The sequence below is a fragment of the Squalius cephalus genome (assembly GCF_949319135.1).
Source record: "Squalius cephalus genome assembly, chromosome: 13".
NCBI lineage: Eukaryota > Metazoa > Chordata > Actinopteri > Cypriniformes > Leuciscidae > Squalius > Squalius cephalus.
The window spans coordinates 5,541,469-5,568,093 of NC_137134.1; the positions used below are offsets into that span (position 1 = coordinate 5,541,469).

Here is a 26,625-nt window from a genome sequence, read left to right on the forward strand (position 1 = left end):
GTTTGTTTATTAAGCGTGCAGGGCAACCACCCATAAGAGCATTATAATAATCTAGCCTTGAGGTCATTAACTAATTGTTCTGCATTTGTCAATGAGAGCATATGACGTAATTTAGATATATATTTAAGATGGAAGAATGTGGTTTTACAGATGCTAGAAACGTGACTTTCAAATAAAATATTGGTATCAAAGAGCACACCCAGGTTCCTAACCGACGACGAAGACTTACAGTTTTTACCAATTGCTTACACACGTTTTCAAAACTAAGTCTCCTTTTTTCAAAACTCTACACACAATTCTCAAAACTGCACACACAAAATGCAAAATGCCTCACATCTCCTTCAAAATGCAACACTGCATTCAAAATGCCATAAACACATGTCAGAATGAAGCATTTGCATCAAATGGCAAACACTTCTTTCATAATAATAAATTTTTGGATATACCATGTAAACACTGCTGTTCTAAATCTAAAGCTCTTTGGTCTTTCATAGGCTTATATCTACATTGGGGGGGGGGGGGGGGGGGGGGGGTTATATCTACACCCAGGGGGTCCCAGGAATCCATTGTTCAAAACAGATCATCTGACCTTTGACCTATTTAGGCTTATACTACAGTATAGCAGTGATTGGTTAGTGATCAGTTAAGCAATTAGTGTTTGCACATGTGAGGAGTGTGTCTGTGTGACCTGGTGAATAAGTGTAGCATTTTGATTGGTTGTGTTTGGAAAAGGAAAGCAGGTCACTTCCTGATAGATCTTTGTGTTTTAGGTAGAGAATTGTGTGTAGTGTTTTGCAAAAAGTGTTTTATGCAATTGAAAACTGAGTCAAAGGCTGAGAAATAGCTTATGGTTTTGAAGATTTGGCAGTGAGAGGTTTCAAAAATCGTGTGACATGAAAAGATTTTGTGTGTAAGCAGTTGGTAAAAACTGTAACAGAGCAGCCATCAAGTGTTAGACAGTATTCTAGGTTCTCTTACGAGAGGTTCTCTCGTACTGCGTAAGTCTTACGCTAGGGGAAAATCTCTTTTCCGCGAGATACTGAAGCCAAAAAATTATCCTTAATTTTGAAATAATGTAAAACGCATTGCGGCAGCATGCAGACACAGGCGAGACGGCTCGCGCGCCTATTGGCTGCCCTGCGGCAACTGCAGCAGCCTATCGATAAGGCGTCGTGACGTCAGCTCCAATGGGGGCGCTTCGCGCCCAATACGTCACATCCCGCCAGAATGGCTATAAATATAGCTTTGAGAGGCTAGCTCACTGATTTTTCATCTCTTCAGCGAAGCTCTCGCATCGCTGGATCCGGAGAGAAGCCCCGCCGTCTGAAGAAGCCTTTCAGCGGGATGAGTCGACACTCTGAAGCCGCTGGCCGCGCCACCTTCAGTCGCCTTCCTGCTGCGCTATCCTTTCTCTGCTATTGTGTTTTGTGTATGTGTGAGTGCTCGCCGCCGCGACACACTAAAAGAGCCATACTAGATCTAAGGCAACTGAACAGAGTGCTTGCGAAGCGACAGTTCAGAATGCTCACGACCAGAAAAATCCTCGCACAGATTCGCCGAGGAGATTGGTTTGTGTCAATAGATCTGAAAGACGCGTATTTTCAAATACAGATAGCGTCACGTCATGTTGCGATGTTTGAGATTCGCCTTCAAGGGCCAGGCATATCAGTGCTCAGTCCTACCGTTCGGCTTGTCCCTAGCACCCCGTACATTTACGATGTGCATAGACGCAGCGCTCGCACCCCTCAGACTACAGGGCATGTGAGTATTGAACTACTTGGACGATTGGCTGATTCTAGCTCAATCTCACTCGGTGCTCATAGAGCACAGGACCATTTTGCTCGATCACCTCGAGAATCTGGGTCTCAGAGTCAATTGGTTGAAGAGTTCTCTGTCTCCCAGACAGATAATATCTTTTCTGGGCACAGAACTGGACTCGCTGTCTATGATAGCGCGACTGTCACCACAGCGCGTACTAGACATTCAGCGCGCAGCGAGCTCTTTCCGCTGCGGCGCATCTGTCCCGCTCAAGAAATTTCAGAGGATGCTAGGTCTCATGGCCTCAGCATCATCAGTACTTCAGCTGGACTTGCTTCGCATGCGCTCGCTACAGTTCTGGCTGAAAGCGCGAGTACCGCGCCGAGCGTGGGCTTCCAGTCTGCTTCGTCTCAAGGTCAATCAGAAATGCATCGCAGCTCTGAAACCTTGGAAAGCAAACGACTGGTACCGATCAGGTGTAAGCCTGGGGACTTCCTCGAGTGTGAAGGTGGTGTCTACGGACGCATCCACCTCGGGATGGGGAGCGCTGCTCGAGGGCAGACCGTTCTTCGGCCAATGGTCAGAACGGGAGAAGCTTCTACACATAAACTGCCTCAATGTTGGCAGTAGACAACGCGCTGATGCGTTTTTGTCCCCAAATACGAGGACACCATGTCCTGGTCCGCTCGGACAACATGTCAGTGGTGTCCTACATAAATCGCCAGGGCGGCCTCAGGTCCCGAAACCTGCACAGGCTGACAGAACGCCTCCTGGTGTGGGTTCAGCACAACCTGCTCTCGCTGAGAGCAGCGCATGTGCCAGGGCTCCTAAACGTAGGACCGGACAGACTGTCCAGGAACAATGTTCCGGCAGACAGTCCAACTGCTGTGGAGGAAATTTGGCAGAGCGGAAGTAGACCTGTTCGCGTCTCAAGAAAACGCTCACTGTCTGGAATTTTTCTCCAAGAGCAGGGACGCGCTGGCTCATATATAGCCCCGCCGCCCGCTCTATGCTTTTCCTCCCGTCTCTCTCCTGCCTCAGGTGATAGAGCGGATCAGGGAAGAAGGATGCTCAGTGCTACTCGTAGCGCCGTTCTGGAAAAAACCAACCCTGGTTCCCAGTTCTGATGCAGCTAGCGAGCACGGCCCCATGGCCAGTGCCAGTGAGGAGGGACCTCCTCTCTCAGGCCAAGGGCTCGATTTGGCATCCGCGCCCAGAGCTGTGGTCCCTTCATGTTTGGGCCATCAACGGGTACCCCCTGACCTCCCAAGTGGAGTGTTAAATACGATCACGCAGGCTAGAGCTCCGTCTACGCGACGTCTCTATTCCTCGAAATGGTCAGTGTTCAGCCCTACCGGTCTCTGACGAGGAAGGAGACGTGAGCTTCCTTTGCCCAGTCAGGGCATTAAGAGCTTATGTGTCTCACACGTCTGTTTTCAGACAGACAGAGCAGCTCTTTGTTTCACTCTACGGACGTTCTAAGGGACTTGCCGTGTTGAAACAGAGCCTATCCAGATGGATAGTTGATGCTATAGCGCTGGCTTATACCTCTAAGGGCTTACAGTGCCCATTAGGTGTCAGAGCGCACTCCACGAGAGGCGTGGCCTCGTCGTGGGCTTGGTCTAGTGGGATTGCCTTGCAAGATATCTGTATGGCGGCAGGCTGGGCCTCCCCGTCTACATTTATAAGGTTTTATAACCTAGAGGTTCCCGCCTTGCTGGCTAAGCTGCTTTCGGTCTAAAATCGGTTCTGTCTGCCCTGATGTGTTCGGGCCAGAATACTGAAACTGCTTGAGCAAACGCTCGCTGTTTGATCGCGCAGCTCTATGGGCAGTGTGTAAGACCCACGGGGGTCGCCCTGACTGTACGACACATCATCAGTATAACTGCTCCTTATAGGATGTTATATTATTACAGGAATGATGCTATTCTAGCCACTCTTTCCTGGGCTCTCTGTGAGTCCCTTATGATCATGTACTATATGAGCCCGGGCACTTGTCCTTGGGACTTTGGTGCTGGATCTTAGCATGCACGGCGTTTTACACTGTGTTCCCCTAGCGTAAGACTTACGCAGTACGAGAGAACCTCTCATAAGAGAACGAACTCGGTTACTAACGTAACCTCGGTTCTCTCTAGAGAGGGAACGAGTACTGCGTATCTTGCCGTGCCTGCACACGCTCTGGTTCGCTTCGGCGATGAAAAACCAGTGAGCTAGCCTCTCGAAGCTATATTTATAGCCCTAGGCCACGCCCATTCTGGCGGGACGTGACGTATTGGGCGCGAAGCGCCCCCATTGGAGCTGACGTCACGAAAGGGCCTTATCGATAGGCTGCTGCAGTTGCCGCAGGGCAGCCAATAGGCGCGCGAGCCGTCTCTGTGTCTGCATGCTGCCGCAACGCGTTTTACATTATTTCAAAATTAAGGATAATTTTTTGGCTTCAGTATCTCGCGGAAAAGAGATTTTCCCCTAGCGTAAGACTAATGCAGTACTCGTTCCCTCTCTAGAGAGAACCGAGGTTACTTTAGTAACCGAGTACGTTATTACGTGAGGAAGTTTTTTGCCCAATTATTAGAATCTCTGTTTTTTTCAGAATAAAGTAGTAGGAAATTACTAGTCATCCCATTTTTTATATCAGCTATGCATTCCGTTAAAGGGACACTAGGTAACTTTTTAACCTTAACTGAACAGCTTCGGAGTCAGTGGAATGGTTATATTACTTATTTCGGGTTGAATGGTGGTGGTTTCGCACCCCCCTGGTGCCCGAGAGCGGAAAAAACTCACTTGCAACTTTGGGACGCGGGTCGGTGTCAGGAAGTCTCGCGTGATATCAGGTCTCGCGATGTAACGAATTGCTTGACGGCACTGCACACGTACACGCCCCCATTCAAGCACCGGCTATGTATAAGCAAAGGGCAACGATAGATTGAGTTATGGCTGAGCCTGTAAAAAAAGAAGCAGAAAGCTAGGAAATCTTTGTCGGAGGACCAACGAAAGAGGAAACGGGAGACTGACCGAGCAAGAAGTCAGACTCGAGTAAATATCAGACCGGCTTTTTCTGAATGGCGAGAACTGAGAGAAACAGAAGCCTGCAAAACGGATGCTGATCCTGCTGTTGCACTTGTAAGTATCTTTGGAATAAACTGTGTTTAATATTTAAATTTCAAGTAATTGCGACCTCAGGATGTTTGCTATTGTCTGTAAAGGTTTTTATTATGATCGCTGTCTGTTACGAGCTTACTAGTACGCTAGATACTATAACTTTGATGTTAGCATTGTCATAGCAAACATGTTTGATTTCTGTAGTTGTTTGGCCGTTCCTCTGTCGGTTTTATTTGTGTAACTTACACTTTTATTTTATGTCACTAAGTCAACGCGTCTGATAATAGGCAATAAACATGTTGCACATATCATGATCGAGCTAGAAAAAACGTTCTGATGTTTTCTTAGACAAGCAAAGGTAAACCATCATTCTACCAGATGAACTTATAGACCTTGCTAATATAACTTTAGACAAATATTATCCTCCGATATATATATATATTTTTTTGCTCATGCCCATTCTCCCAAAAACAAACAAACACGAAAGCAGTAGTTCGCCTCGTTCATATCGTTCGTTCCCGGTAAAAATACTAGTATGCATGACAACACAATAAAAAAAAAAAAATCGCCATCAGTTGGAAAGAAAGTATTGCTTTACTTGCCTCGGTAGACATAACTGGTTTTGAAATAGCCGGTTCCTCTGCTCAGCTGGGTTGACAGCTGATCAGCTGGGTTGCTCGTGGCGAGGGGGGAGGGACAACAGTTCGTTTTTACGACAGAGTGTTTGAAAGCATTATACTACCAGACACTAGGGGGAGCTCGTAGAGAAAAAACACTCAGACTTGCATAATGTCCCTTTAATTTAGTGAATTGGTAGGTTTCGTCAGGGTGTGAAGAAATTTAGAGCTGAGTATCATCAGCATAACTGTGAAAACTGATGCCATGCTTCCTAATGATATCTCCCAAGGGTAGCATGTACAGAGTAAACAGCAGCGGTCCTAGTACTGAGCCTTGTGGTACGCCATACTGAACTTGTGATTGATAAGACATCTCTTCATTTACTGCTACAAACTGATAATGGTCAGATAAGTATGATTTAAACCATGCTAGTGCAATTCCAATAATGCCAACATAATTTTCAATATTAAAGTGAAGGGGAGAGAAAGAGAGAGAGAGAGTAAGAGAGAGAGAGGGCCTGTCAGACACTCTTCTCTACTCTGTTTGTTACTCATCTTCTCATCTCTTCTCCCCCGGAGACTCATTAGAAGCGTGTTACACTTCAGTGAGAACACAGAGACCATTAAAGTGATGATTATTTCATTAGCACAGCTCCTCTGAGAGTGGGTGGGATCCCATGAACAGTGTTTCATTTGTTCAAATATGCAATCAAATCATGATCAAAATGCTTGAGAGCATGCGAAAGATGCAGTTTATTAGGGTTGCCAATACCGATAACAGATGATTCTTAATATTTGAAAACCATTATATATTGGCCGATAATTTTTGAGAGTCTGATAAAAAAATAAAAAAAAAGTTCTCACCAATAAAATCCATGTCCTATACACACAATTACAGTGTTCTCATTATAATTTTATGTAGCCTTTATAACAGACTTGCGCTGCACATGTTGCACTTAACCGTATTTTCCTTTTTTGAAGTGATTTCAATTATATTTCAAGCAATTCAAAACCATCATGTTGAACAGTTTAAATCTGAAGTGTCTCAGCGGAAGGAAATAATACATTATTTATCGGCTTAATATATTGGCCAAATCTTCTTATCGGACCGATAACATTAAAAATGAACATTAATCGGCCGATACCGATATGGTGGCTGATATATCGTGCATCCCTGCAGTTTATGTGTGGTGCCCAACAATCATAACCATATTAACCATATCAGAACATATTCAATGTTTAATATTATACAGCTGTGTGGAGCAAGACACGTGATATTTCACTGTGGGTGGAGCTAGCCAGTTCTACATTACAAAAATAGAAACCAAACGAGCAACGAAATGTCACGTCGCTTGTTGTAGCTGCAACTGGTTAGGACAAAAACACACGCTGATCTGAAATCGTGTAGTCTGAGTAGATACTCTGCAAACTTTGAATGAAATTTTGAAAATACTACATCTGCCATGTTGTCATTATCATGTGATCTACCGGCATGAGTTGCGTCGCTTCACTGTCATTCATAAATCCTCTCCCGTGGCGTGGCCTCATGGGATAGTTCATGGGATCCCTACTGTATAGTAGGGAAGTATTTGATATCAGACTCAATGACAGACTCACACAGACTGGTTCCATCATTAACTACTGAGTCTCGTACTGCTTGTCACCAGCTTGTTTTGCATGAGAGTCCCGTCTCGTCTCTGCGGAGGCTGTTAACGCATTACTGAGCTGTGATGGCAAGGCTGTCTTCATGATGTGACTGGCTCTTAAAGTTCGTTGTGAATTGGGACTTTAATGTTAAAGCAGAAACCGAGGTGATCGTGACATGATCCATAGAGTGAACACAAGCCTTTCAGTTTTGAGAAAATATCCATCCATCCAACCATTTCCAAACCATCCTCTGAACAGTTTGACCAACCATCATAAGACCCATCTCTTTAGGTTAAGTTCAGCAATTTTCCATGTCAGCCATTTTGAATTCAGTCATAAAATGCTGTCTTTTAACGAACGCATTGGCGTATAATTACTAAACTTGGAATGAGTCTTCAGCACAAACCATGAAAAACAGAAAAAATGGTAAACGCGTCAAAAGCAGAATGATTTGTTTGAACCACGTCGTACAGACCACTGTCAAACAGAGCTGTTCAATCCAGCGAGAAATCTCTGCTACGAAACCCACGCTAAACTAGTCTAAACCCAGTTCTCAACAGCACTGATGTGCAGAACAGGAGAAACATGGCATGAACAATCCAGTTAGAGGCTTTTCAATACACAAAACACCAACATTTACTATGGATTTACTGTAGTAACACATGCAGTAGTGGACAGTAACGAATTAGCTTTTAACAGCTTTTTTAACACTTTCTAAGAAGATCATGCTTCTAATGTATCATAGACCCCCATTACTTATTTATACGTAAGTATTACTATTCTATAAATGTATTTATAAAGATTCATTAAGACCTTTACTGCATTATAAGAACAGTTATAGTTACATTTATATTATTTTTATAATAACTTATAAGTCATGCATTTGCTTTTTCAATGTGCATGCTCATAATCCATTATACACTGATGTATAAATGGTTAAATATAAAATAGATCCAGAGACACTTGTTTGCTGTACCAATTAGTTATCAATTATGTCTTTAATGGCTAATGTTTGCAGGTCATGAATGGTAATTTTGATTTGTTCAAATCTATATCTCCTTAGCAATATGCATGGCATTGCCTATAGCAGTTTGGAATCATACTTTAAAAAATATTGTTGCAGTGTTTTGCTAGTATAACATTTAAAAAGATTTAAAAATAATAATAATCTACTATTTGTATTAATGATTTCTGCAGGAATTATTGTTCATTAGAAGTAAACAGATTAAAATGTATAATGAGCACATTTCTTAAGATTTGGGGTAAAACTTTACAATAATGTTCATTAGTTTATGTATTAACTAACATGAACTAACCATGAGCAATACTGTATTTATTAATCTTTGTTAACGTTATTTAATGAAAATACAGCTGTGCATTATCTAATGTTAACAAGATTTTAATAGAGTCAAGTCAACTCACCTTCATTTATACAGCGCTTTTAACAATATGGACTGTTTCAAAGCAGCTTTACATTGATTATAGGAGATTACAGTAACAGAGATTGTTTTGGCTTTACAGCAGCTCTAGAATAAAGTTATTGTCCAGCTAAAGTATTAATAAATGTTGCAATTATCATCAACAAAGATTAATAAATGCTCTATAAGTGCAGTTCATTATTAGTTCATGCTAACTAATGTAGTTAACTAATGAGCCTTATTGAAAAGTGTTACCGCATTTGCTTCACTTTCCTTAAAGCCATCAATGATGCATTTATAGACGTTAGTAACTGTATTATCACTCACAAAATGTATTTATAAGAACACAACACAGCTATTAATAACAATATACACTTATTTGACATAAATATATCTAAATTACTAAAAAGTCATTGTAACTTTAATATAATAACATTATAGCAAAGCAAGTTGAATCTTTATAAGTACATTCACGGAACCATACTTATAAACCAGTGTATAATGGATTATGAAAAAGCAAATGCATGACTTATAAGTAATTATAAAAATAATATAAATGTATCTATAACATGCATTATAGGTCTAAATGAGTCTTCATAAATATATTTATAGAATAGTAATACTTTTCTTATAAATAAGTATAAATAGAGATATAATTCATTATAAGCATGGGCTTCACAGAAAGTGTTACCGACTTTTCTTCATAGTAGTTTTCTTTACATTTATCAGAGTATTTTAATATTGGCAAACCTTTACTTGCACTGGCACAATAAGCGATGGCAAGGTTATTGACCATGTGTTGTTGAAATGAACAATCAGAGGCTATATAATAGCATATTATCATCAGAGTATTCTGTTTTTGCAGCTGCATTATATAACAATGACGAGTTAAATCATAAGGAGTAAGCAGACCTTTGAATCTATCCCTGTTCAACCACAAAACTCTCAGTTCATTTTTACAGTCAGACAGATTTAACTCTCACTTTATCCTCTGGACAGCTGTAGTTTTACCGCACGATTCTCACTTCCACACGGTGAACAGAAATACAGCAGCCCTACGCTCTTTTGGGGTTTCCCATCTTAATATTTCTGAGTTGTCTTAAATGTCTTCCAAAAACCTTCAGGGTTTTTTCTTTCTTTTCAATCTAGCATGTTCTGTTTCTGCTCAAAAAAGTGTTTCTGCTGTTTTACACAATGAGGATTTTATTTAGTACCTTTGGTCTTATTGCTTGATACTTTGAAAGTAAGGCTACACTTGAACTCCGGATGTATCGCTGCCATTGATGTTCACTGGGGGATGAACACTTCTGACACGCTGTTTGAGGACCTGTGTATTTCACATCAAGTACTAATGAGTAAAAGTACAGAAACCGTCATAAAATATTACTCCAGTGAAAGTATAAGTACTCAGTTTCAATGTTACTTGAGTAAAAGTACAAAAAGTACTTGATTTTTAAGTATGCCTATTAAAAGTGAAACAGTTCTGATCGATGGACCATGTTTATTTTATTTTTCTAGCTAGCACTAGTCATGCTAGTCAGTCAGCAATAATAAGAAATAAAACTGCAGACATTTAATATGTATTGATCTGAAAATAAGCAACCTTTTTATTCTAATACTAAAACTTATTATACACTATAAAAACAGTAAAGTCAAGTAACAATATACAATATAGATTGTTTCAAAGCAGCTTTACAGTGATAATAGGAGATTACAGTAACAAAGATAGTTTTGGCTTTACAGCCGCTCTAGAATAAAGTTCAAATTTAATGTGATTTGTGAACCAGTTCAACAAGTTCATTGGAAAGAATCAACTCGTTCACGATTGCGGGTGACGATTTCTTCAATTTAAAATAACGAGGAACATTATGTTTTATGAAATGTAGTGGATTAAAATGTAAGACATCATGATTTTGAATGTACTGTAATCATACCTCTATTCTTTATTCTTTATTCTATATTTCTCCATTTTGTCACTGATGGAGTTTGGGTTCCTGCAACTGTCACCTTGGCTTAATATACAACAGTATTATTGATCTTATTGATTATTGACACCATTATATGAGAGCTGAGCTGAGCTGGGCGATGATATCACTGTTTTCTCCAGAGCGGCTATATATATATAAATGAACTAAATTAATAACTTTTTTACAACATAAATGAACCATCACTGATCTTACTAAAGCTGGACTGTGACATTATTTTCTTCTAGAAATAAAATTATGTTGCATTATTTTCCTGTTATCTCTGTAAAGCTGCTTTGAAACACTCTGTATTGTAAAACGCACTATATAAATAAAGGTGACTTGACTTGAAGTAAAAGTTTCCCAAAATAAATTGTGCTTAAGTATAACGAAGTAAAAATACTGTCCCCCTCTGATCTCTACAACATTCATTCAGGCTTTTGGTAAGCGTGAAGTTGATCTCCCTCTCTGTGTGCTGTCATCACGGCTGTATTAGTGTGTGTCCTCTTTTAGACTGTGTGACGAACACGTCCCTTTGTCCCGGTGACAGATCAGAGATCAGTGTCCACACACACACACTCTTTCTGCCCGCCATATGTGACAATCATAGGAATTCATAAACATTCACATGATAACATGATACAACTGTTGCAAAGTTTACGAAGCATCTGTGAATCTGGAAAAGAGGTTCATTTTACATGCAAATTACTCAGAATTTACACTTTTAAATGATCTTACAATATATAACATATTATTTTGTTATTGTAATAGGATATGAATCCAAGCAATATGTAAGGTTATAGTAGCAAGATCTGACATTGCATAGCAACTGTAAACAACTAAAATGTTGTGTCCCCTTAATAACTACTTCATAACAATCTCATTTTAACTCAGTATTTTTGCATTACTTTATGTTCGTCCATGCCGCTCTCTTTACATGCGACAGTAAAGCAGTCTTTCCCACTGATTGAAATGCAAATATAACTCGATAAGAATAAATTGAACAGTATAGACACCCATCACTGATAATAAATCAGCTATCCACTGCCTGAAATCCCACCGGGATATTTCCCATTCACCAGATCCGTATCATGTTATCATTCTGCACATGCAGATCTGGGATTGATTAATGTGCCCTCTGGGGAGCGGGAGCCTCCGAGGGCGACAGAGGGTGACGGGCCGGTGGAAAAGCGCTGACCGGGAAAGCCAATTGCCTGAAATGTAACTGATCCAATAAAGCAGGGCTGTAAAGTAGCCGTAATGCTGATGGAGCGAGACGAGAGGTCTCAAAAACTGTGTTTGTCTGCAGTGACGATATTCAAGAACGACATGTCATGGCCATTAAGACCAGTTGTGAGATGCAGGCGAAGGCTAACCATTTTTTTTGTTGTTGTTGTACTGAATAACACCGTCTATCGGTGGTTCTACGTAGATGATTCCCTCTAAAATGAAGGCTTTTGTGTAAATCTTTTCCAGCACATGTGCATTGCTCCATCGGGGAGATTGTCCAGCTGGACATGCTGAGGCTGATCATTTCACTTGGTTTAGAGCCGCTGCAATCAGGACTGTGATCAATACTGTTGCCTATATGGCATACTAATGGACCTGAAGAAGACATCCGCCGCTGTAGCAGTGGACATCCTTAGTGTCAGAGGTTCAGTGGGTTGCAGAGCAAGCTAGTGTCTGGTTTCTGAGGTTACAGCCTTGCTGTGTGTCCTTGACCAGGACGTGCTTGATGTCAACTGTCTACAGAGACGATATTACAACCTGAGTGGCAGATTTGAGATGTTCTTCATGAATGGGCATTCGTGGATATCACACACTCCACAAGAGGACACCATCATAATTTACCTATCGTGAGCCCCGCCCCCCTTAGTTACTGTTGCTATCTCGGACAAACAAACGGAGTTGCTAACTGTCATTCAATGACAGCTATCAGTGTGAAAACCTTGTCTCAAGATGTTTTTGATCAATTTTGGACACAGAAGGACAACCTCTCTAAAACTAATGATCTTTGCAACGGAAGTGAATCAATCAAAACTAACTTTATCTGGACAATAACTTTATTCTAGAGCTGCTGTAAAGCCAAAACAATCTCTGTTACTGTAATTTCCTATTATCACTGTAAAGCTGCTTTGAAACAATCCATATTGTTAAAAGCGCTATATAAATGAAGGTGACTTGACGTCGACAAGCATTCATGTGGGACTTAAATATGCCATGGAGGGATATATAAAAGATTTTAAAATAAATATGGTGGGTAATAAGATTAATTTGCAAGCAAGGGTTTACAGATCACAATGCAAGCGGGAGAAGCCTCATGTTACGGTTGCCACGATCGCAGATGAACAACATCCAGGATCAACACTCTTCATGTACCGCAGGGAAAGGTTTTAATAAAAAAATGTATTTACATTTAACCAGTTTAATATGGAGAGGCACTGAATTGTAGGCCAGTCTGTACATGACGTGAGAACAGTTAGCTATTTAGGTTTGTAACTCACTAACTTTAATTGTAACTTAATGCGAGTATGACATCCAGAAAATGAATGTTTTCGTCTTCATTGGGATTGGGGTTGAATCCTTAGGGAACCAAGTTACTGCGCCAACATCACTGGATTAATACACAGCTTAATCCAAAGCAGACACTTTGCTCTGTCTGGTTTGGGTTTAATAAATGGAATAAAACAAATTCCAGTGCCCATCCTCTCCGGATACCTGTTACAAGTCCCCAGGCACATCGTTTTACAATTTTTTGTGGCATAAACACAGACCAAACCGATGAGAGCTTCGGATCTTCCCATGTTTCTCTATGGCTCTGAAACCTAAAGATGTCTGAGTTCCCCGGGCAACTGATACTCAACTGCCATTGGCTGATCTGCATTCGAGGGGAGGGGCTTATCGATGGGTCAATCACTGCCTACAGTCTGAAATGTCTTGAGTGTTCATTTGAAGGCAGAAAGGCTGTTCAGTAGGCCGATCACAGTGGGAAAAGATGGACCGTGTTAAGTTGAATAACATGCGTGTGCACCTGACCTTTGATTTCTGCTTCAACCAATGCATAGTAGTGTCCTCAATAACTGGGGAAGGTTTAAAGGTTCTCTAACTTAAAAAAAAAAAGAACGGTAAGAAGTTCCCTTCAACCTCTCTTTAACACAGATTCACGAGTTTGCTTGACCATATAATTATACGGCATGATATAGGTAAACAGATTTGGTTTGCTGTCCATGGTTATAAGTTTGCTCTTCAATTGAGATGGAGCTTTCAGAGACCCTCATCAGAGAAATATAGACAGATGAATTTAGGCTTTAGGTAGAGAAGGGGAGGAGAAGGGATGCTTGAGCGACTTCATCTGAACATGGTAAGCTAAGACGCTGGTAATATACTCCATGGATCATGATTGACTGGATTAGATGAACAAGCTCCTTACAAATTTACACCATGAACTATATGTAGCTTCTTGTCCTTTAATGAATGTACAACTTACAACCGTCTTTAGTCTGACCTCTAAAAATTGACATATTTCATAACACGGTGCTATTCAGGGTTATCTTGCAATTTAGGGAAATGTGCGGAGATGAAGCAATCCAACATAACAAACCACATAACGATTAACACAACAGAGGAAAACTGAAGGCTTGAATACACAAGGGAGAATAATGAATAGAACAGGGAACAGGTGACACTAATCAGCCAACTAATGAGTGACCTAAGGCAAAACAGAGACACTGAAACCTAAGACTAGAAACTAAACAAGACTAAACAGTACAGTTTAAACACACTGTATCTGTTATTATATGTTTATACACCATAAATGCATTATATCAAATTACTAATTTAAATGTTATCACATATGACGCTTGATATAAAACGGGACCAGTTTTGGTGTGGTAATGTAAAAAGCAGAGAACCAACTGTACTCAATAGATTTTGAGACACAGACGTAAACTTCAATTGAATAGTTTGAATCTGACAAACTACTCAAACTAAAGAGCACCTACCAAACCACTTTATTTGTAGCTCTCTCTTTGTTACTTCAGAGTCAGGTTAACCCAGTGTCTCTTTCTTTCAGCTCTCCTCTATGCCACCATCTTTGGTAATGTAACCACCATCTTCCAGCAAATGTATGCCAACACCAACCGCTACCACGAGATGCTGAACAGCGTGAGAGACTTCCTGAAGCTCTACCAGGTTCCCAAGGGCCTCAGTGAGCGGGTCATGGACTATATCGTCTCCACATGGTCCATGTCCAGAGGAATTGACACTGATAAGGTACTTGGCGCAGAGTCTCGCAGACAGAAGATCTCGATCTATATCCAGGGAGCTTATTTTCTTCATTCATTTTTAAAGTCATTTCTTCTGTCTTTGCCATAACATCCGTAGCATGTGTGAATAATGTCCCTCTAATGTTTAAGATCACAGTCTAGCTCACGAGTTACATAAGGCTTTGAACAGCTTCTCAAAATCTCATGAATTATTAGTGAAAGGCTTGGACAACCTCCAGTTTTTGCTTTAGCATAACTCTAAGCAAAGGATGTGTATTTGATTGTGTTCATGGTTTTTCTCGGCAGGTGTTGCAGATTTGCCCCAAAGACATGCGAGCAGACATCTGCGTTCATCTCAACCGGAAGGTGTTCAAAGAACATCCGGCTTTCCGTCTGGCCAGCGACGGCTGTTTGCGAGCCCTTGCCATGGAGTTTCAGACCATCCACTGTGCCCCGGGCGACCTCATCTACCACGCCGGCGAGAGCGTCGACAGCCTCTGCTTTGTGGTGTCAGGGTCTTTGGAGGTCATCCAGGACGATGAAGTCGTTGCTATTTTGGGTGAGGATAATATTTCTCACCCAAATTAAGCAGATTCATTCTGTGTTTTCCACTTGTTTCATGGCAATTTTGGTCAGTGTTGTGTGGTTTAGCACTGTTTCATTCCTCTGTTTCATACGGTTCCTAACTAAATCAAACTGGGGTGCGTTTCCCATACAACGCTGTAACTCACTGCTTCACTACCGTAGTAAGTTGAAGAAATCAACTAGCTAGTCACGACTGTTTCCCGAAACCGTATTGTCGCAAATGTGTTGCTCAACCACGTTGGTTAATGCTGTCAACACAGATGGTGGAGTAATAACTACTTTAAATGAATCCATTTGAGATCTAATTAAAGCTAAATGCTATAAATTACGAACATGGCATTTTTCTCAGTTATTTTGCTTTATTTCCAAATTCAATCATAGGCTCGTTCTTACGTACTAAAGCACGTTCGCACATGCACACTTTACAAAAACGATGCTTTAAATCTCTTGACAAACTAAAAGACGTAAATTATTTTTGTATCAATTTGAAATAAAAGATTTAGATTGCACTGAATGTCAGCTTGCTTATTTTGCTCAAAATAAGGATTTATTAAGTCCACATGTCATGCAAACAAGAAACTCTACTTCTAACCACAGCTCGAGAGCCAACGTTCCAAACACACAACTCTGCGATGCTGTTTGCGAATGTTCGTTTGAACTATGTTTTCGGGACACACCGACTCTTTGAACTATACTGATAACGACAGAACTTGCGACCATAGTTGGCTAACGATGCTTTTGGGAAACATACCCCAGATTGTGACTATGTGAAAGGTTAAATGCAAACATTTCTACCCTGTAAAAAGTGCTAACTTACAATTGTTAGCTTAAAGAGCTATTTCTACCCGATTTAACCAATAAAATGTATTTATATAGGCCTATAGGGTATAAATGAATGTATTTAGGTCTATTCAGTTATGTTAAGTGATATTTTTGGCTAAATTTAGATTTTTAGGTTACCATTTTTTTTCAGTGTAACCAGTGTCACCACTTTCAGATAAGAATGTTTAGTTTTAGATTGTATCACAAAACTATTTTGGACCCTGTTTAACGCTTTACCGATCTTAATATTTGTAAATGGGGTCTCGATGTCAGATATATACAGTATATTGGAATTAGAACCACATTTAACAGTGGTCCAAATTGCTGCCAACACAAAATCTTATCCAACAAATGTTTTGCTGTTTACATGCATGCAACAAGATCCAATCTGGTGTGCGTTAATCGTACAACAATGTAACTCGCTGATTAACTACCATAGTACAATGCACTATTGGAGAAACTAACCAACTCGTCAAAACTGTAGTAAAATAGTCGCACCTCTGTCGTTTGAACCACATTGATTCAACAATGCACAACAATTTGATGAAAAGGCCCATTCTAAAAACTAGACAATGCGAGAAAACTGTTTTTCATGAGATTTTAAATGACATGTTTTTCCATTACATGTGCACAAGGCTTGCACATTAAGTTAGCTGTCTGAATGCATTAAAGGTGTTAACATGCAGAACGAAATCAGCGTAATGGGCAAAGATCTACATATGATGAGTTTTGCACAAGTGTTTTGCACAAGCACAAGTGTTTTGCAATAAAACAACACAATTATACATTGTACTAACAATTATTTTCAGGTGAGTACATAGTAAGACCTGTTATATGAAGTGTGACTTAAATTTCAGCACATTAATTAATTGATGAGAAGTTATTGATCAGATACAACATGGTTTTAGCTAAAAAAAATAAGTTATGACTGTTTTTAAAAGCTCACATTCTACTGGGTCAAAACTGACCCAGGAATGCAAAAGGCATTGTGTCAGTTTTTGAATGGGTTAGGAAGATTAAATAAGGTCAAGCATAAGCAATAATAATAGCAATGCTTGCTTTTGCTATTACCAAATTACCAAATGCCTCTAAGCTTAAGCCAGCATGAGAAGCTCTCTGCACTGCAGAGAAAGATCTGGTGTCCAGTTTTACGCTGAGATAAATATTTGCACTGCAGCCCGTGCGGGACAGGTCTCTAGCAGAGTGTGTCGTTTCACTGGAGGTGTAAATCTGTCATTGCAGGGTGAGAAACAAAGCAGAGTCGTCTGTGGGGATGAGATCTGCTCTAGCGTGAAGCGCTGTGTGAATGTATTTTAAAGAGTTAAAGATTGTACATTTTGTATGAAAGCACAGTGGAAGCCTTGTCAAAAATGAATCGGTTTGCTTGTCCTGGAATAGGATATTTTTTTAAAAATGACGTTTGAGCTACAGATATCGAGCAATCTATTGTTGTTCTAAAAAATTCTTTCTTCTTTGGAACACAGGAGAATATATTTTGAAGAAAGCATTGTAGCCCATTGACTTCCACTAAAAACACTAAGACATTTCTCAAAACAGTCTTACACATTTGGAACAAAATGAAGCATTTCCTTTTTGGAATAAATGATATCCGACATGGTGTGGCACTGGTGGTCGCCACAAGTGTAAACATGATGTTAATCTGTGGTCACGTCAGCAACATTTCAGGCATAATTTCATGGGCAAAAAAAGTCCACTGTCTATCATCATTAGTGTAGCGATGTATGAAGCACAACTCACTAAGAAGTCATTTTCAAACCAAGCAGTTTTCTGTTGTTCAGTACTGCAAATTCACGTTACTTCAATCCATTGCAAAATCTGCATGGTTTTTGCCTGCTAAAAGTCACTGGTATGTGTGTAAATTCACAATGGTAAATGTGACCATACCTTTACTGTGGATCTTATTTATATGCATGAATTAATTTAATGTTCCCCTGAAATGACATTCTCAACCTGACCAGTTTTATCCTGAAGTGCATACTGAGTTTCCTGTGATCCGTGAAAATGTGCACCTATATACACGAATCCGGGACATTCCCCTGAAAGTATTAGAAAGCCTAATGGAATTCATTTTTCAATGTCCCCCTCTCTTTTTTTCTCTCAGGAAAGGGAGATGTGTTCGGGGATGTGTTCTGGAAAGAGGTGAATTTAGCTCAGGCTTGTGCCAACGTTCGTGCACTGACCTACTGCGATCTTCACATCATCAAGCGGGATGCCTTGCAGAAGGTTCTGGAATTCTATGCAGCCTTCGCCGGCCACTTCTCACGCAATCTGGTGTTAACCTACAACCTGAGGAAAAGGGTGAGTGCCTAGACCACTTCACATGAAAAATAAAAAGTTCCAAATGAGTTCCAGAGAGTTCCAAATGAGTTCCCCAAAGTTCCAAATGAGTTCCAGAGAGTTCCAAATGAGTTCCCCAGTGTTCCAAATGAGTTCCCAAGAGTTCCATATGAGTTCCCGAGAGTTCCAAATGAGTTCCCCAGAGTTCCAAATGAGTTCCCCAGAGTTCCAAATGAGTTCCCGAGAGTTCCAAATGAGTTCCAGAGAGTTCCAAATGAGTTCCCGAGAGTTCCAAATGAGTTCCAGAGAGTTCCAAATGAGTTCCCGAGAGTTCCAAATGAGTTTCCCAGAGTTCCAAATGAGAATTCTCTTATCTTCTCTTGTTATTTTAAGGAAAAAACTTTTAAATATGTCATTTTGGTGATCAAAGATGAGTTTTAAAGGATGAAATTATTGACTACAGGGGGACTTTTAAGTCACCGGCTACTGGCAGGTGTGGCAAAAAGTTAGGGTAACGCTTTATTTTACAGTGTCCTTGTTACATATGTTACATGTACTTACCATAGAAATAACAGTAAATTATGCATAATTACATGCAATTAACCCTCAACCAAACCCTAATCCTACCCTAACCCTGTAGTAAGTACATGTAGTTGCTTAATATTACTCAGTACTCAAATATATAATTACACTGTAACAATGACACCTTAAAATAAAGTGTAACCAAAGTTAGTTTTAGGCCCTGTCTGTAAATAAAACCATGAACATGCTGCAGAGCTGCTTTATAATAGAATATGAAGTGTAATTCTCATTGAAAGAGACTCCATTTTATCATTCATCAGCTGGAAAGAATTGTTGTGAAAGTGATTCCAATGTTATCGTTCCGCTGTGTCATTATCGTTAGAGTTGTGCTGTGGACTCTGCTATTCCTTTACATATATCTTTAGTGTTGTTATTATTATAGTTATCATCCATGTTGTGAATGGCCCTTTTTACCTAGTTCACACAAGCATCATAACGGTAATTTACTGGTTAATTTATAACTTGTTATCTTGGAAAGTTTGCCTGACTAATTTCCTGATATTTCTCAAAGGCCCTGTTCACACATCTCTGAAATGTACAAGTGACCTAACCTCTTTATTTTAATGAATCTCATTTGAACAAACTCCTGAAGCTTTGTGATGTTTCATCCGTTTAGTTATTATGTTTCCTCTTCCTAGAACGATGTTGACAGGTTTTTTATTAATATCATCACTGGCGCGGCTGAACGCTGCTCTTGTCTTAGAGTTTGTCAGCTGCATTGTGTCCATGTGGAGCCGACTGCACACGGCTTCGTTTAAATTCATGTCTCGTTTCTCAGTGTAAGCACTTTTTACAGTGAAGTGATTATGAAGCCAACTGAGCGGGAAGATCCATACCCTCTCTCCGGCACAATCCCTACAGCGCTCCATCACTCGTGTGGCTGGAGGCAGTCAGCGGCTCTGACTCATTTCTCACTCACATTTTCAAATGCAGAAACACAGAAATGAAAATTCAATTATCATTTACTTCAATTAATATACATATTTTTTTATAGATTTTACACAAAAAATTAATGTGTGAGAGCATGTTATATTTTAAGGCCAAAAGAGGGTTTCCGCAAAATGCAGTTTAACCTTGCGGTGTCCAAAACTTATGGCTTAAATTCATTCTTTTGTCACATTAAGCTAAAATATGTGGAAGACTGAATCTATAAAGGACTTTAAATGTTCTGGAATAGCAGCAGTAAGCATTAATATTATTAACCTTTATTTAACCAGGCAAGTCAGACATACAAACATACATTACAATACACACACATATACATTCTTTTAAAACATTTACAAGCTGTGATAAAAACACTCTCCAAACTAGTTTTTTAAATGCAGAGATTGAAATATATGACTCTAATATCAATGACTTTTCTATCATTTACAGTAGAGCAGCAAAACCAGAAGCTGAACGACCATAAACAGTTTTCTTTCCAGGGATAAATGATTAATAATGTATGATCTCGCTTTGGTTCATAAGTCAGAACAAGTTAGAAAATAATAGATGTGGACCTGAAGACATTATAATTATTACATTTAAAAAAGTAAAGTTTTATTATAAATAATGATAATTTTTATTTTTATGTGGGGGTTTTCCAATGACACATATGATATAAAAAAGTCAATTCTGTAACACTTTATTCTGATGGTCCACTTTAGACATTCTACTAACTAAAATTAATTTTGCAACTACATTTCTAAAATTTCCACATGTCTAAAACGGGCCATCGAAATAAAGTGTAACTCAGTTCTGCTGTGAACGGGGAAAGTCGAGTTCATTGCATTAGAAACAGTGCATTAGATTAGACTGAACCCAGCCCTCTGCATTATACTAAACACACATGAGTCTGACATTATACTGTGTGTGTGATTTAAGAAAGGCTCTCGGTTCGCTCAGCGTATGAAACCGAAGCAATCATGGCCTGTGTTCATGTTTCAGTGATTGCAAGGCTATCATCAGAGTAATGGGCTTCTTTGTCCAGGTGAGGTAGTCTCGTAAGCGGCTCTGTGTATCTTCTGCATTATCCAGATCCAGCTTACTGTAAATCTGAAGTGTGTGTGTGTGTGAGTCAGGATGAAGAGAGAGAGAGAGAGGGAGGTAAAGATTAGATGGCCATGATCAAAGTCGCCGTTCAATTTAGTAACGGTCAGAAAATGGCCATGTAGAGTCAAGAGCTGAATTAGAGGAACTCAATGTCACACTGACCTTGGAAGAACAGAAAATAGAAACATGATACGGAAGTATCTTCATCATCAACCCTCTCTCTCTCTGTCTCTCTCTCACTCACTCACTCAAATTCAAATTCAAATGAGCTTTATTGGCATGACTTGTACAGTATTGCCAAAGCATTGGCCATTACATAAATGGACATTACATACACAAATAATCAATAAATTCAATAAATAAATCAGTAAACAAATGCATGAATACATTTATTTTATAAAAAAAAAAAAAAAAAAAAAAAAAAAAAACACACCTATGTACTGTACATTTGTACCAACATTCAGACAAGATGAGGATGATTCTGACTTTAGTTGTGTCTACTGGCTGACTCTCGTAGTTTGTGGCAGGCTGTCACATATTTTGCTGCTGTTGTGATTGAGCTGGAGTTCTCTCCCAGAATATGCTTTAATTTTTCTGAATTTGGTAGTGCCATAAAATTTGGTTCTATTTGTTGGAATCTAGTGAAATAGTCTGATCTAATGCTGTGATAGTGATCACAGTGTATCAGGAAGTGTTCTTCTGTCTCCACCTCTCCCTGAGAGCACAGTGAACACAGTCTCTGCTTTCACACACACACACACACACACACACACACACACACACACACACACACACACACACACACACACACACACACACACACACACACACACACACACACACACACACACACACACACACCTCTCTCTGAGAGCACAGTGAACACAGTCTCTGCTTTCACACACACACACACACACACACACACACACACACACACACACACACACACACACACACACACACACACACACACACACCTCTCTCTGAGAGCACAGTGAACACAGTCTCTGCTTTCACACACACACACACACACACACACACACACACACACACACACACACACACACACACACACACACACACACACACACACACACACCTCTCTCTGAGAGCACAGTGAACACAGTCTCTGCTCTCTCGGCTGCCATCTCTGCCTGTGCCGGCCTCTCTCTACAGCCAAACTGTGGTCACTCTCTCACACACACACACACACACACACACACACACACACACACACACACACACACACACACACACACACACACACACACCTACACCTCTCTCTACAGCCAGACTGTGGTCACTCACTCACACACACACACACACACACACACACACACACACACACACACACACACACACACACCTCTCTCTACAGCCAGACTGTGGTCACTCACTCACACACACACACACACACACACACACACCTCTCTCTACAGCCAGACTGTGGTCACTCAGCCTGTACTTGGTCAGGGTCTTTCTCATTTTATGCTCTTTCACACAGCTCAGGTATTCTGCTGGTTTATAATCTCTTTTCAGGTGTAAATAGAGTTCCATCTTCTTTTGTGCTTTAGTAGCATCTTTCCAATAGGTAATGTAATTTTGTTTTTGTAATTTAATAATTTGGTTGGGCCAGATAGTGCTGTGCTGGTCTGGCTGTAGTTTCAGCATCAGCTGTGAGAGAGCGCTCCGGTGCCGGTTCTGCTCCTGACACCGCAGGGCCTCAGCCTGGTATGAGCTCGGGTCACTGCGCTCCGGTGCCGGTTCTGCTCCTGACACCGCAGGGCCTCAGCTGGTATGAGCTCGGGTCACTGCGCTCCGGTGCCGGTTCTGCTCCTGACACCGCAGGGCCTCAGCCTGGTATGAGCTCGGGTCACTGCGCTCCGGTGCCGGTTCTGCTCCTGACACCGCAGGGCCTCAGCTGGTATGAGCTCGGGTCACTGCGCTCCGGTGCCGGTTCTGCTCCTGACACCGCAGGGCCTCAGCCTGGTATGAGCTTGGGTCACTGCGCTCCGGTGCCGGTTCTGCTCCTGACACCGCAGGGCCTCAGCCTGGTATGAGCTCGGGTCACTGCGCTCCGGTGCCGGTTCTGCTCCTGACACCGCAGGGGCTCAGCTGGTATGAGCTCGGGTCACTGCGCTCCGGTGCCGGTTCTGCTCCTGACACCGCAGGGCCTCAGCTGGTATGAGCTCGGGTCACTGCGCTCCGGTGCCGGTTCTGCTCCTGACACCGCAGGGCCTCAGCTGGTATGAGCTCGGGTCACTGCGCTCCGGTGCCGGTTCTGCTCCTGACACCGCAGGGCCTCAGCTGGTATGAGCTCGGGTCACTGCGCTCCAGTGCCGGTTCTGCTCCTGACACCGCAGGGCCTCAGCTGGTATGAGCTCGGGTCACTGCGCTCCGGTGCCGGTTCTGCTCCTGACACCGCAGGGCCTCAGCTGGTATGAGCTCGGGTCACTGCGCTCCGGTGCCGGTTCTGCTCCTGACACCGCAGGGCCTCAGCCTGGTATGAGCTCGGGTCACTGCGCTCCAGTGCCGGTTCTGCTCCTGACACCGCAGGGCCTCAGCTGGTATGAGCTCGGGTCACTGCGCTCCGGTGCCGGTTCTGCTCCTGACACCGCAGGGCCTCAGCCTGGTATAAGCTCGGGTCACTGCGCTCCGGTGCCGGTTCTGCTCCTGACACCGCAGGGCCTCAGCCTGGTATGAGCTCGGGTCACTGCGCTCCGGTGCCGGTTCTGCTCCTGACACCGCAGGGCCTCAGCCTGGTATGAGCTCGGGTCACTGCGCTCCGGTGCCGGTTCTGCTCCTGACACCGCAGGGCCTCAGCCTGGTATGAGCTCGGGTCACTGCGCTCCGGTGCCGGTTCTGCTCCTGACACCGCAGGGCCTCAGCTGGTATGAGCTCGGGTCACTGCGCTCCGGTGCCGGTTCTGCTCCTGACACCGCAGGGCCTCAGCCTGGTATGAGCTCGGGTCACTGCGCTCCGGTGCCGGTTCTGCTCCTGACACCGCAGGGCCTCAGCTGGTATGAGCTCGGGTCACTGCGCTCCGGTGCCGGTTCTGCTCCTGACACTGCGGTATTAGAAGAAAATAAACATAATCCTAGGTATTTATTTGAAACGGTGGCTAAACTAACGAAAAATAAAGCTTCAAGCACCGAAGTTTCCAAGCAACACAGCAGTAATGACTTTATGAACTTCTTCACTTATAAGATTGATAATATCAGGGACAAAATTATAACTATGCAACCGTCTACTACAGTATCACATCAGGCAGTGCATTGTAGTCTCCCTGAGGAAAAATTTGATTCATTCGTTGCTATAGGAGAGGAAGAATTTACTAAACTCATTAAATCATCTAAATCTACAACATGTATGTTAGACCCTATACCGACTAAGCTACTGAAAGAAATACTTCCAGAGGTCATAGATCCTCTTCTTAATATCATTAATTCGTCTTTGTCTCTAGGATACGTACCAAAAAACTTTAAGCTGGCTATGATTAAACCGCTTGTTAAAAAAACGCAACTTGATCCTTCAGAATTAGTCAATTACAGGCCGATCTCGAATCTACCTTTTCTGTCAAAGATATTAGAAAAGGCGGTATCCTCACAACTGTGTTCCTTTCTTGAAAGAAATGATATCTGCGAGGATTTCCAGTCAGGATTTAGACCGTACCACAGTACCGAGACAGCTCTCGTTAGAGTCACAAATGATTTGCTCTTATCATCCGATCGTGGTTGTATCTCGCTATTAGTGTTACTCGATCTTAGTGCTGCATTTGACACCATCGACCACAACGTTCTTTTAAATAGATTAGAACATTATGTTGGCATTACGGGAAATGCACTAGCATGGTTTAAATCATACTTATCTGACCGTTATCAGTTTGTAGCAGTAAATGATGAGATGTCTCATCGATCACAAGTTCAGTATGGCGTACCACAAGGCTCAGTACTAGGACCGTTGCTGTTCACTCTGTACATGCTACCCTTAAGAGATATCATTAGGAAACATGGCATTAGCTTTCACTGTTATGCCGATGATACTCAGCTCTATATTTCTTCAAAACCTAACGAAACTTACCAATTCACAAAATTAACGGAATGCATAGCGGATATAAAAAATTGGATGACTTGTAATTTCCTACTACTTAATTCTGAAAAAACAGAGTTTCTAATTATTGGACAAAAAACTTCCTCACGTAATAATCTAGAATACTGTCTAACACTCGATGGCTGCTCTGTTAAGTCTTCGTCGTCGGTTAGGAACCTGGGTGTGCTCTTTGATACCAATCTTTCATTTGAAAGTCACGTGTCTAGTATCTGTAAAACTGCATTTTTCCATCTTAAAAATATATCTAAATTACGCCATATGCTCTCATTGACAAATGCGGAACAGTTAGTTCATGCGTTCATGACCTCAAGGCTAGATTATTGTAATGCTCTACTGGGTGGTTGCCCTGCACGCTTAATAAACAAACTACAGCTAGTTCAAAACGCAGCAGCTCGAGTTCTTACCAGAACCAGGAAGTATGACCATATTAGCCCAGTTCTGTCAAAACTGCATTGGCTCCCTATTAAACATCGCATCAATTTTAAAATATTGCTGATTACTTACAAAGCACTGAATGGTTTAGCTCCGCAGTACTTGAGCGAGCTCTTAACGCATTATAGTCCTTCACGTCTATTACGATCTCAAAATTCCGGCCAGTTGATAATACCTAGAATATCAAAATCGACTGCTGGCGGTAGATCCTTTTCCTATTTAGCACCAAAACTCTGGAACAGTCTTCCTACCATTGTCCGGGAAGCAGACACACTCTGTCAGTTCAAAGCCAGATTAAAGACACATCTCTTTGACCTAGCTTTCACATAATACATTATAGACTTCTATAATTTAATGTTAGGCTGCATATAGTAGGTCAGCCGGAACCGGGAACACTTCCCAAAAATCCTGATGTACTCGTTACATCATGAGAAGAATGGCATCTACGCTAATTTTAGTGTCTGTGTTTATCCCGAGGTTTTCCTGCAGCCTGCCGGATCCAGGCCGTATCCAGATCTGACGAAGGACCTTCGCCTGGACCGATGACAACGCAGTGCTGAAGTGCCAACTAGTCTCTCCCTATGGAGGATCCCACTACCACTCTACAGATAAGGCGTTGTCGGGAAAATTCGTCTCGCGGTCCTACCCCAAAGCAACAAATAAAATAAAATTCCTTATCAAAATTTATAAGGAAAGACAAGTATTCTGTTTAGGCTTGGCTTGTAGGGAATTCCAAACCTGCGTATATTCAAACGCACATAACTATAGAACCCATTCTAAATGCGCATGTGAACGCCATCAGTGTTTCTCACAGGTTCGCATTTAAAGTCTGTGTAGAGAGAATGGTGTCGTCTTAGCGGCCCCTAATTTAATAACAAATGATCATTGCGACGGAAGCAAATCAATTAAAACTAACTTTAGATGGAAATAACTTAACTCTGCTGTAAAGCCGAAACAATCTCTGTTACCTTAAATTATACGCTTATCTCTGTAAAGC

At 41.5% G+C, this 26,625-nt stretch overlaps 1 protein-coding gene across 2 annotated transcripts in view; it reads left to right on the plus strand.

Moving 5' to 3' along the window:
- kcnh1b (potassium voltage-gated channel, subfamily H (eag-related), member 1b) overlaps window positions 1-26,625 on the plus strand; it is a 69,944-nt gene that overhangs the window by 28,541 nt on the left and 14,778 nt on the right. For both annotated transcript variants that reach the window (XR_013823064.1, XM_079889653.1), the window contains exons 8-10: window positions 14,576-14,775; window positions 15,075-15,327; window positions 18,298-18,494. Coding sequence is in view for 1 of the 2 variants with exons in the window: in XM_079889653.1 (XP_079745779.1) it covers window positions 14,576-14,775; window positions 15,075-15,327; window positions 18,298-18,494 (650 nt within the window). In the remaining variant the exon portion in view is untranslated. The remainder of the gene's footprint in view (window positions 1-14,575; window positions 14,776-15,074; window positions 15,328-18,297; window positions 18,495-26,625) is intronic.